The following is a 13883-nucleotide window of genomic DNA, read 5'->3' on the forward strand; positions in this document are numbered from 1 at the left end:
AAAGCCTCAGTCCACGGCCTATCCGTTAAGCCCTTGAGCCTAATCGAGCCGGGTCGGGCCACACACATGGGCTGGCTGGTCAATTGACGGGTCAGGGCAAAAGCCCGATTAGGGCCGGCTTGTTTGGAAAACCTCAGCCCACGGCCCATCCGTTAGGCCCGTGAGCCTAATCGAGCCGGGTCGGGCCACACACATGCAGGCATATATCTCCGGGCCGGCCCGTGGGCCACCAGGACCATTGCCTACTTTTACGTACGCATCAAATTGACCCGGATACACATGGGTCCTCCCACTAAGTTCAAGTGGATCCGGGTCTCATTCCCCCGATCCATTGGAAACCGCAATTTAACGGTGTCTCCTTCTCCCTTCGCTAAAATACGTCTAAAATGGCTCGCCTCTTGCCCAACTTCGCCTCTGATACCAAAATCCTGATTTCGAATCCCCGCCCCTCCAAAACCCTAATCCCACTTCACCGACCCCCTAAAACCCTAATCTGGGCATCAGCAGCCGCACCTCTCCGGAGCGAACAGGCGCCTTCTCCCAGAATCTTCGTCAAAGGTGACCCCTTTCATTCTTTTTTTCTCTGTTTTATGTTTCCGCAACAGTTTGCTTTCCTCCATTTTCCTGTGAATGTTGCGTTTTTTCCCCCATTTTAGTGGTTGGGTTTAGCCAAATATGCTCTCTTAATCTGGAGTTCACTTGTTCTTTCTTAACTTCATCAAACATTGTGTTTTTTTTTAATTCTTTGGTCATATGAATTTGAGACACTAGAGATCAATAAATTTGTTTCTATCTTTGCTACCCCCATGAGATGTTGGCTTTTTTTTAGATTGGAGCAGTTCGGGCTTCTCTGGGGTCCTCATCCAATACCGAAATTACAGCGGAATTTAGAGCCATTTGGGGAGAAGATTGGTTGGGAATTCGATTAGTTTAGGCAGCTTCGAGCTGAATTTTGGCAATTGATGTTTTGGTTTAATTTGGTTCGGATACTAGTTGAGTTGAATTTTGCCACAATTCATCTGGGATTCTAGTGTGCATCCATCTACTTTTATCACTTGATTTTGTGCTTAACGGCTATGCTCTGAGATGATTTACCTACATGCCGAAACTACTAGTAAAATCAGTACGAGCAACTTGTGAATGTCACCAAGTTGACGGGACGCCACAAGCTCAAAAGCCACAGGTGGCGTCTCTTGCCGCAATGTCGAAGCCGGGTGTACTCCCTGGTGGGGAGGGAGGAACCCAAGGGTTTTACCAACCGGATGCCAGCCAATATGCGGCCAGTGATAGGGTTTTTTCCATTGGATTATCCAAAAAAAAAAAACAGTAGCATATAAACTTCTTTCATTGTCAGAGTTAGAGAACATAGCTTTTTGCATAACCAAGAGTCTATAGAAACAGTATGAAGCTGCATACTAAGCTTGTAAATGCTTGGTATGGATCCTACCACATTAGCATGGGTTGTTTCTGATTCCCAACTCCATGGCGACTTTGGGGATTGACATAACATGAGCTCCATTTTAGTCCTGATTTGGATCTCCATTCTTTCTAAATTCTTCTTCAGAAAATCTTTGCTATAAGCTCATGATCTGGGCTATTTTTGTTGTAAAACAATGATTTACATTTTACCGAATTGTTTGGCATTACTGCAATGGATAGTCTCACCCAGCATGAGCACAATTGTGTTTGATGGCTTTCTGTCATGAATATCTGACATGAGTGCATATTATGATTCCTCTCTTTATTATTTTAATGATGATTATGTGGCAAGGATTAAGGTAGCTGTCTTCTGAATTAATGATCCAGGAATATCTCTGTCAATCACAGAGGGCTCCTTGAGGAAGATATTTTCACAGTTTGGGGAAGTTAAGGAAGGTGAATCTGTTCTTTTCCATATTTTGCTATGAGTCCTTGATCTTTTGGTTGTCGAATTAAGTCAAATATTTGGGTCTCAGCTTTCTTTTTCGTTTGTCCTGTTTATGGTTATCTGTATATTATTAACCTTTGACAGTTCTCTCTAAATGAACCAACACCGTGTAAGGGAAGCACAGTTAAGAGGTTGGTTCCTGTGTGGAGAAGAGGGAACACACACGTTGGAATGATCCTGAGCACACACACACACACACACACACACACACACACACACACACACACACACACACACACACACACACACACACACACACACACACACACACACACAGCAAGACACATTTTTAATGTGGTTCGGTCTGAATGACCTACGTCCATGATCCTCCTGTCTCTCACACACTTCAACGTGAAACAGGGTTCTCTATTTATAGAGTTTATGTATAAGTGGTGATTAACATGTTTCCTTCTTATGAAGAAATTTGATAAACAAGTTTACATAAGGAGTCTCTCTTTACAAGCTTGTTTTTAGTAGGAGTCTTAGGACGTGGAAACTCCTTGCAGAATTTGCTCTCTTGGAAGGTCTCCTTCTTGGACATCCCACCATGGGAGGAGTCCTTGCTCGATTGGGACATTGGACCCTGATGGATCTAGGTTGGATTCAGCACATTGTGTGGATCCGGGTCATATGTCTTGACATCCCCTTACAAGCGAAACAGATCGGGAGTGACATTGAGCTTGGATTTTAAGTAATTGAACCGCTAAACCACAAGGGGTTTGGTGAGAATATCTGTCAGCTGATCATCGGAGGAGACATGCTGGACAGTGAGATCTCTGGCAGCGACCTTGTCCTGGACAAAGTGGACATCGAGTTCGATTTAGTTACTGCAACTATGAAAGGTAGGATAAGCAACGCGATACATGGCAGACACATTGTCACAGTATATAACAGGCGAAGAGGGCACAGGTTGTCCGAGTTTACAAAGTAAGAACTGAAGCCACCTATATTCAGTTGTAGCATTAGCGACAGAGCGATATTCTGCTTCTGTACTGGATCTGAAAACAACAAACTGCTTCTTAGAGTTCCAACTTCCAAGAGATGAGATTGGGGCCAAGATACACATCATAGGCAGAGGTAGACTTTCGATTATCGGGGGAACCAACCCAATCAACATCAACATAGATAAAAAGGCGGCAGGAGCGGTAAGGAGGGAGTTGCAGTCCATGTTGGATAGTGAACTTGAGTTATCGAAGGCTGCACTTAACTGTGGACCAATGTTCAGATGTACGACATGTGCGGTTCACGGGGAAGGACATGTCTGGACGCGTGAGAGTGACATACTGAAGACCATCAATAATGTTGCGGTATAGCGAAGGATTGTCAAGAGATGTCCCAGAGTGCCCGAAAAGCCGAGTAGACGACGCCATAGGTGTCAACATAGGCTTGGCATCCAACATATTGGTTTGCACCAATAGGTCAAAGATATACTTCTGCTGGGAGAGATGAAGACCACAAGCAAAACGAATGGCCTGAATGCCCAAGAAATAATGCAGATCCATCGGATCTTTTAAAGCAAATTTGTTGCCAAGATATTGGACGAAGGTGCAGATTGAGGAGTTGCTTGTGACAATGCTATTATCCACATAGACTAATACATATAAGCAAAGGTTGCCACAAATAAGAATAAATAAAGATGGATGTGTCCTTGAACTGCAAAACCCATGAGCAATGAACACCTGACTTAACTTCTGAAACCATGCTCAGGGCCTGATGTAGACCATAGAGATCCTTATTCAAACGACAAACATAATCAGGATGGTCGTCATCATGAAAGCTAGGCAGCTGAGCGATGTAAATTGATTCCTCTAAATCTCTATTTAGGAAAGCATTGTTAAAATCAAGCTGCTTGATTGGTCAGTGATGACTGGCAGCTATAGCAAGCACAACGCGAATAGTCGAGAGCTTGACAACTGGACTGAAGATCTCAAAGAAGTCAATGCCTTCTTTTTTATGGAAGCCTTATGCAACCAGGTGGGCTTTATAACGTTCAAGGGAGCCATCTGCCAGCCGTTTGATATGGTAGACCCATTTGCAGCTAACCACATTCTGACTTGGGTGAGGAGAAACCAAAGTCCATGTGTTATGAAGAAGAGCCTGGTATTTGGTACACATGACATGTAGCCAGTGTGGATCACCTGGTGGGTTAAGGGTCAACAGACAACTGCACGACAAGAGCAATAAGAAGAGAGTGGGTAGAGACACACAAGGTCCAGGGTTTAAGGGTTCCGTTTTGGGCACGGGTAATCATGTGCTGGGAAGGGACAGGTGGGGATGATACAGGTGAAGAAGACTCAACAGCTATGTCACATGGGTGCGGCAGGGGCAAAAATGTAATATATATATATATATATATATATATATATATATATATATATATAAGGGGGGTCCGGGGGTTCCCCTGGCGCAGCGCGGTCAGCGGGCGAGGGTCCGGGGGGGGGGGGGGGGCTGGCGGGGGGGTTTTATAGGGGGGCAGCGCCCCCCCCCCCCCCCAAGATTTTTTTTTAAAATTCCGCAGCCCATTTCATAGGGCAAATTAAAAAAAAATCCAAAAAATAGACCGAAATGACCCTGGGTGCGGTCAACGCACCCAGGGTCGGGTTGACCGCACCCGCGTCGAGTCGCGTCGACACGGGTGCGGCACCCTGCTAGCCGAATCCCTGTGACATAGCTCAACAGGTAGGGACAGATTTGCTGGAGACGACAAGTAGGTAGAGCCCGATTCTGAGGCAACATGCGGTGGGGAGACTGGGTGAACGGGAGAAGCATCAGGGGGCATGGGCACCGGGGATTCATCTACAAGGAGCGATGGAGCAGGTAGGACCACCGGTTCGATGTCAGGGGGTTTTGGAGGACTGCGAACAGATATCGGTGACACCTGAAGGGGAAATCGGTCTTCATCGAAGACAACATGGCGGGAGATAAGAGTTTGGCCAGTGGTTGGATCTAACCAAAGGTGAACTATAGCCCAGAAAAACATGAAGTTTGGACTTGAAGTCTAATTTATGGGAACAATAAGGTTGAAGATTGGGATAACAAGTGCACCCAAAGGTTCTTAGAAAGGTATAGTTGGGTTTCTTTTTAAGGAGAACTTCAAGAAGGGTTTTGTTGCCTAAAGTAGGTGTGGATAAGCAATTAATTAGGTAAATGGTTGTAGGGAAGGCATAGGACCAATAAAGAGGAGGCACCCCTGCATGTGCCATAAGAGAGAAGCCTATTTCAGCAACACACCTATTTTTTCATTCAACACTGCCTTTTGCTCTTGTGTCTGAGGGCCTGACACAAAATGTTGGATCCCACACTGGGTCAAATAAGGTACCAAGGCCGTGAATTCCTCACCACCGTCAGATTGAAAGAATTTAATTTTCTTACGGGTAGTGGTTTTTGCTAAGGTTTTAAACTTTTGGAAGGCAACAAAAACATCAGATTTATGGGACAAGAGATAAATCCATGTATACTTAGAGAAACTATAAATAAAAATCACATAATATTTCAGTTCATTATTCCCTGGAGTAGGGTCTGGTCCCCATACATTAGAATAAATGAGTTCAAGGGGTTGTGCAATAGCATTAAGTGATTTTTCAAAAGGCAGTTTATGAGATTTGCCCATTTGACATGTCAGACAAAGATGCAAAAAGTTTTTATTTATAAACGGCAAACCAAAACGATTAATAACTGTTCTAACAATTCTAAAAGATGGATGACCAAGTTGATGGTGCCACTGATCTAAAGAGGCACGCTCACCAACATTGGCTTCCTTATTGCATTCATCAAAATTAATGGAATATAATCATGCTTGACTCACGCCCCGATGTAGCTTACGTCTAGTCTTACCATCCTTAATGCAACTAAAATTAGTGTGAAACTCAAAAACTACTCTATTGTCTTGTGTGAATTTATGAACAGATAGTAATCTCTTAGTAATCTCATGAACATGCAGAATATCTTTTAACACAAAGTTAGAGGAATTCATAGAAAATGAACTATTTCTAGTACGAAGAATAGTCAGACCGTTACCATTGCTGATTTTCACCGAATCATTGCCATGATATTCATTGTGAATACTCAGGGCATTTAGACTGAGCCACATGATGTGAAGCTTCTGAATCATGATACCAGACATCACTATTGTTCCTTGAATCAAAGTTGGCTGATTTGACATGAGGAGGTTCTCCGTCAATCTGATTTGGTGCATAGAGATTGCAAGACTTAGCAGTATGACCACTTTTGTCGCAGAGTTGGCACACTTGCTGGCCGTACGACTGGTCGGGATTTTGTTGGAACCCACGACCAGAGGTATTCTGATAACCACACCCAGGTGCTTGGTTATGCTTAAAACGTCCCTGACCGAAACAACCTCTGTATCTTCCTCTTGAGCGATTATTTGAAAAACCACCTCTATTTTCGCGATTGTTGTTGCGATAATTGTTGTTACGTTGAATAACATTGGCCTCAACAGGGCTCTTCACCATTGAGGAGTTGAGCCTCATATGCAAGCAACAAGTGGTGCAGTTCACTCATGGTGATTTGCTCAATCCGAGTGGATATATACGTGCGAAAGAAAGCATAATCATGTAGCAGCCCTCTGAGGATGTACATCACCATATTATCGTCACTGACTGCCTTGTCAGCCATAGCCAACTGAAGGCCAATTGATGCCTTAGCCTTTTGAACATACTCTTCGATCGATTTGTCGCCCTTTCACATAGTCTGCAGTTGTCCTTTCAAATGCATAATCTTGGACAACCGTGTACAGGAAGCACGATTAAGAGGTTGGTTCATGAGGGAATACACAACACACACGTTGGAACGATCCTGAGCACACACACAACAAGACACATTTTTAACGTGGTTCGTTCTGAATGACCTAAGTCCACGATCCTCGTCTTTCACACACTTCAACGTGAGAGAGGGTCCTCTATTTATAGAGTTTATGTACAAGTGGTGATTAACTTGCTTCCTTCTTGATAAGGAATTTGATAAATAGGTTTACATAAGGAGTCTCTCTTTACAAGTTTGTTTTTAGTAGGAGTCTTAGGATGTGGAAACTCCTTGTAGGACTTTCTCTCTTTGGAGGTCTCCTTATTGGACGTCCCACCATGGGAGGAGTCCTTGCTGAAGTGGGATGTTGGACCCTGATGGATCTGGGTTGGATCCGGTGCACTGTGTGGATCCGGGTCATATGTCTTGACACTTTCAAGTCCAACAGCATTTCTGAAATATCAAGGGCTTATAGACTGTAGGTTTTACCTTTTTTTTCTCTTTTCTGACCCCCATTCTCCCTATTCTTAAATCCTAATCTGATTACTTGGCAAAAGTTGTAACTTAATTTTTCATCTGCTCAGTGTTGATGCAAATTTTGATTACTGAGTTTTTGGCTCTGTTTTTTCATCTTTTAGTTTTTTCAGTCCAAGAAAAATCTTGAGATCTGATGAGTTAATACCCCCTTTAAGCTTTGTTTTTTCATTGTACCACTCATTTAGTCTTTTCTCCAGTTAAAGTTGCTAGGAACAAAGCTTCTCAGTCATTAGGGTATGCTTTTGTTTCATATGCTCGTGAAGAAGACACTCTATTGGCGGTTGAGAAGATGAATGGCAAGGTATATTTTATTCTAGCTGTTTGATAAATTTTAAAATGAATGTCTTAGTAGACAGAAAAAGCACACTTTTCATGGAGGAAAATTTCAGTTTGTTGATGGCAGGTTTATTGTTGTTGCAATTGGAAAGCCTGAAAACCCTGATAAAAAGGCAAAGGCAACTCGCTATCGGTTCTGACTATACTCTAGTTTTTACTGGGATTTCCAGAAGTTTGTTGGTGGCATCATCTTTTATTAGAAGTTGGTTCCATTGATATGTTGGTCATATCTATCTGGCTCAAGTAATCTGGTTGGTCTACCAGTGTAACTCAATCAGCAATTGAATATTGCTTTTCTTAGTCTGAAAGTTAATTACTACTCTGAATCATGCAAAGTTTGTACAAATTGCAGCCTGATTGATTTAGTGCATTGATCCAAGATTGTTATTGTGTTAACTTGGATAAGTTGGTATACAATTAATGAACTTCTGGTTCTAGAAAATGAAAAGAACATCTGGCTACATGTTCTTTATTTGTAAACATGTAGCAGAAATATTTTTGTGAGAAATGAATGCAAAATGTGTATCCTCAATTTATCGGCTATTTTTCAAGTGATTAAGGAAATGCTTAATAGTTAGCAGTACATGCAGAGTTGCTTGGACTCGATAAGTCATTATAGTTAGTGAATGTGTGTACAGTTAAGAGCAGATGATGGGGAAAAGTGGTATCAAGGTTAGGATGTAGATGGGTTGGATTTGGGTCGCATGTTTGCTCATACCAGATACGACTAATCACATATTGTTTAATCGGATTAGGAGCCGGATGGGAAAAGAAAGTACTTAATCCAACTAATGACATGTTTTTGGAATAAGATATTTTTCAGATTAGGTTGTTAAAATCCTTCACCTAATCTGAATCTGATTGTTATTTGGACTCTATTTCCTTTACAAAATCTGACTAAACAAAATTAGATTGTGGTGGGATATCGAATAACATCTGATCTGCTGACATCCCTAATCAAGGGTGTATAATTTGATTCTTCTCAATATCAATTTTCTTATGTTAAGAGAAGCTAGTACACCATTATAAATTAAGACTTCATCAAATTTTATTGAGTGAACATGCAATGAAGTTGGCAACTATCCTACAACCATATGACAGTTATTCCTTGCCTTCAATGGTAACCATCTCTCAGTTTTTGAAACATTGCATGAATCAACCATTTTTCTTTTGCTGCAATAAATTTGGTTAATTTGCTCTGAGATGCTTTAGCTTTCAAGTCGACAGTTCAAGCACACTTCTTCCACTGGTTCTTTTTATATGGATCCCCGGTCCCAGTCAGAGATCGCTTTATCTGAGCCAAATTAGACATTTCATATTATCTGGCTCGGGTTAGGCAGACCTCCACCAGTTATACAACAGTACCATTGGGTTTTGAACTTGCAACGTCCCAACATAAGGTGATGTGCACTAACTGCTCCTGACACAAGCGGAGCCCCGTTCTAAAGAGGCTGATTTTTGGAAAACTTTTAGTTTTTTTTTTCTGTGGACCAAGGTACTTCTTAGAAAACATCGATTAAACCAACCAACTCGTCACTTTCTCTTCTTTTTCCTTGCTGCTTTCTTTTGAAGCTATTTGTTGCTTTTCAGTGAGTGGTCCATGTGGGTGTGGTCTGTTCTCGTTTTGTAATGATCTGTTTAGTTCTATTATGCCACCCTCTACAAATAATAACATATCTTGCTGTTTGGTCCACAGCCATTGAGCATCCTAGAGTATGTTTACTTGAAGCAGAAGAATTGAAATAGTTAAAAGGCAAATTTAGGTACAGGAGCTCAACTTGTTGCAAAATTAGGTTTAACCGCCTACTTTGTCAACATTTTTATATGGGCGCTTGTCTTTTCAAGAAATTGCTCAGATAACTGCCTTTATGTTACTTTTTAAATCACTTCACTCTTTTAAAGAGACAATTTAAGCATTTCTTTTTCTAAATTTTTCCTGTTACTTTTTGTAGTTGCCATTCAGCTAAGTTCATATAAGTAACTTTAACAAGAGTTTGATCATTTACCAATGGGGGGGCTCGGCTTGTTTGGTAGGTGCTGTTAGTGCACGTCACCTTGTGTTGGGACATTGCAAATTCAAAACCCAATGTTGGGGTCTGCCTAACCGAGCTTGTCTATTAAAAAAAAGAGTTTGATTATTTAAAATGATACTTTAACGGCTTAAACAATTTTTTTCTTAAATGACCGAGTATCATTTTGTGTAGTTGTCAAAGTCAGATAAGTAATTTTAGCAACAAAAGTGATATGAGCAATTTGTTAAAAACACAGGCGCCTATATGTCTGCTAAACGTTTTTTTTTTTTCCATAAATTAGGCACCTATACATAAAATTCCTTCGGTGTATCTCTGGTTTCTCTCAGGAGCGTGTTTGCCTGTCGCAAACGTCCCTCACCATGGAAAACGTTTCCGCTGAAAAGGGCTCTAGCGTCTATTTTGGGCTTCCTTTCCTCATGAAAAAGGAACCCCGCGTTTGCATTGCTGTAGTGGGCCTAGACTCCTAGTGGAAATGAATTGAAGGCTGTGAACGTACCATAGAGGTGTCGGTGAAAGTGTTGGAGCAGTTTGTCTGCTTCTTCTGTGGTGGATCCCCTTGTGCTATGTATTCAAGAATGAATAAACCACTCTTTTGTCAGTCTTGTGAGTAGTAGGCCCTCCTCCCACTGGCTCTTTAACTTTGTCCAAGTATCTTTCAATCAATTTGCAACCCACCATATTGTAAGTATCTTTTGTATCACCCCAAGAATATCTTCAGGTAACTTTTTCTGTTTGTTTAGTGCAGTAAATAATGCCATTTATTCTTTGATGGCAAAGTGTGCTTTAAGAGAACCTCTGCATATCATTTTATTCCAGTGTAACCACTTTTGGGGGTGGGGCTAAGTATGAATTCAGGGTTTATCATGATTGCATGATTTGTTTAAACGTGTGTCACGCGGGTGCGGGTGCGTCGGCCGCCCACGTAACAGGTACGCCTGGGCTGGGTTGGGTCCACACCTGGCCCTGCTAGCCCACCCCACTCCTCTCCTCTCTACCATTGTTGGCAGTGGACAAGGAGAGCGGGGAAGGGATTAAGAGAGAAGAGAGAGAAAGAAAGGAGGGGTTGAGAGAGAGAGGGAGAGGCAGTGGGACAAAGCCCTCCACACCCCCAAACCCTCCCTTCTGTTTTTCGTGAAAAGAGAGGCGCCCTTTTGGGTTTGAATTTTGGATTATAATCTAATCCAAACCCATATGTTATATAAAATATAATATATGGGTTTGGGTTGGGGTGTAATCCAAACTTAAACCAATGTGTTATATTTTTATATAGCACATATGGGCTTGAATCTTCATTCAATCCAAATCCAAATCCAAATCCAAATCCATATATATATATAAAACCTTAACCCCTAACTTTTTTTAAATGCGCCTACTCTCGGACCCGCACCCGTACCAGAACCCACACCCCGTACCCATGTGACATAGGCTCAAAGCAAGAGGTAATCTCTGGAAGGTTACTACCCCCTGTTCAGTAAAATATGTTCCTAGTCCTATTTGGCTTTAGCTCTGATTACCCTTATAGTTATTGGTGATAATAATAAGAAGCACTTTTCATCTTGTGACAGGACAATTGAACAATTTTTTTTTTTTTTTGAAAGGCAAGCTGGGGTTAGTCAGACCCCAACCAGATATCTCTTAAGCCCCATGTGGCAGAGGGATTCGAACCTGGTCCTTGGGCTTGGCACAGGACCCCTTACCACATGGGATACAACCTCGGTGGTAGGACAATTGAACAATTGATTCTGTAAGTTTTGTCCTTTCCTGCGTAATTTGTGCTCAGATATTTGGCTGATTCATTTCTAAAATAGGTTGAAACGCCTGTATGCCTAATCTAGGCATTACTTTTAGCAAGATTTTGTCTAAAATTACAAAATGTATAAAAAAAAACTCCTGCTATTTCTCAAGTTAATTCACATCAATGCAATGAAAACCAAAGGCCTACTGCAATGACAGAACTACCTGGATAATAAAAAATTAATAAGTGTCAATCATGACATGTGTTAAAATCATTAAAATATATTAAAAAAGCATTTTTGGTGTTTTTTTTACAATTATTTGAAAAGGTTTAGCCTTACCTTTTTTAAGGGTGCACCTTATGTTGTTTCCTAGACCTCCAATTAGGGCTGGTAAATGGGTCGAGTGAGCTGAGCTTTGGCTATTTGTACTCGGCTCTTTTAGGTGGACCCTTATCCGTGCTCAGTCTGTGAGCTCGTCACAAGTCGGGTCAAAGGCGAACTTAATACGAGCCAAGTTCTATGAGTTGAACATGTTTGACTAATTTTTCAAAAGATATTTTTAAATTTTAAATATATTAACAAGTTTACATAAGCTAAGCCGACTGGACCCAAACACCTTTTGTTTTTTATTAATATTTATGATTTAGGGTAATTCACAAGCTGTTCATCTTGTTTCCCAACCCTATCTCCAAACATGCCTTTGCATGGAAACATAAATACATATATACCCCCTTTTTTGTTAGGTCTTGTTAGGTTCTTTTAAAATTTGTACTTTTAAATATTTTTTCTCACGTCTAACACCGTAGATGTGATCTATAGGTTTTGTTTGGTGGGAACCGGCTTTTGGATGGCCGGAATCTGACCTGGATATGGGTTTTTTCAGTGATCCAAAATCAATAGCCATGAAGGTACTAATTTTTTCTGGCTTAGAAAAATATATTTTTTCATAAAAAAAATATGATAGAAGAGTCAATTCTCACTAAATCGAGCATGCTAAACACATCTAATGGTTCAGATCTATCATAAAACACTTAAAACTTGTGTAGTATAACAGGGCAGAACGAGAAATAGGGCCTAATATGTTCAGTTCTCATATATATATATATATATATATATATATATATATATATATATATAGAGAGAGAGAGAGAGAGAGAGAGAGAGAGAGAGAGAGAGAGAGAGAGAGAGAGAGAGAGCATATTAGACCCCTTTTCTCATTCTGCCGCATTAGGCCTCATAGTTTTAAGTGTTTTATGATATATTTGAACAGTTAGATGTGTTAAGTATGCTCGATTTAGTGGAAATCAACTCTTGGATCATGTTTTTCAACAAAAAATATATTTTTATGAGCCAGAAAAATTGTTGTCTTTGTAGCCATTGATTTTAGATCACCTTTAGGTGATCCAAAAGCCGGTTCTCACTAAACAAAACCTATATACATCACATGTATGGTTAGATGTAATAAAAAAAATTACAAAAAACTATGATTTTTGAAAAGGCCTAACAGGGCAGAACTAGAAAAGGGAGAGCACCAGCTCGTTACTGACACACACACACACACACACACATATATATATATATATATATATATATATATATATATATATATATATATATATATATATATATATATATATATAAGAGTATCGGATGTGTATGTTAATTCCAAACCCATGGTTGAAACTGATAGAGGGAGGTTATTTTAACCATATTTGCTTTGATAAATGTGTGGTATGGTCAAGACAGGAGGATTGAAAATTCAACTTATTTTTTTTCTGTTGACATTTTTTAACCTTAAAAAACCTGAAAAAGCATGATCTAAAGGTCAGCTTATTTATACATAGAGAGAGGAGAGAGAAACATGTCCGAGTGTGTATAAGCAGAATTTTTAAAGGATACAATTAATGGTTTGCAATGCACCAATTTTTCATAATTGGCAAAATGAATTTTTCATATCATAACCGTCAATCCAAAACACATAACTTAGTAAATGAATGATAGTAAACGCATTCATGGAGTTAGATTTATCAAATAAAGTTTGAAAGTTTGAAAGTTTGAACCTGTGAGATTTAGCTAGAAAGTAGCATTGTGACAAATATCACGAGATTTATGAAAATCTTGCGATAATATCATGAAAAATTGCCTGAAAGTTTAAAACGGCAATTTCTCGCAAGATTTACAAAATATCATGAGATTTATAAAAAAACATAAATACCATCATTTAAACGCGATATTTACATTTTAAACAACTATTTATCACAAAAAATTGTGTTTTTTATTTTTAAAAAATTTTTATTAATATTTTCTTATAAAAAATATTTTTTATATTTTTTAATTACTTTTTTTTTTGTCGAGATTTTGCCAAAAAATGTGAGAATTATGGATTTTTTTCAATTTCTCGTGAGTTTTTGAAAAATAAGAAATTACCGATAAAAACGTTTGGCACTATGGAAAGTACTATATTCTAACGTACAGTCCATATATATATATATATATATAGTAATGAGTCCTTGCTAAACCAATTTGGTGATAAACGGTGTGCTAAATGGGTTT

At 39.8% G+C, this 13883-nt stretch overlaps 1 protein-coding gene across 1 annotated transcript; it reads left to right on the forward strand.

Moving 5' to 3' along the window:
- Positions 1-378: 378 nt before the first annotated feature.
- On the forward strand, positions 379-8088 carry LOC149851310 (organelle RRM domain-containing protein 2, mitochondrial-like). Its single transcript, XM_090014589.1, has 4 exons — positions 379-558; positions 1807-1875; positions 7423-7526; positions 7615-8088. The coding sequence occupies exons 1-4, from the start codon at positions 387-389 to the stop codon at positions 7699-7701; spliced, it is 432 nt and encodes a 143-aa protein (XP_089870715.1). The 5' UTR covers positions 379-386; the 3' UTR covers positions 7702-8088.
- Positions 8089-13883: the final 5795 nt, after the last annotated feature.

This window comes from Nuphar pumila, chromosome 1 (assembly GCF_984573655.1).
Source record: "Nuphar pumila chromosome 1, dmNupPumi1.hap1.1, whole genome shotgun sequence".
Lineage (NCBI taxonomy): Eukaryota > Viridiplantae > Streptophyta > Magnoliopsida > Nymphaeales > Nymphaeaceae > Nuphar > Nuphar pumila.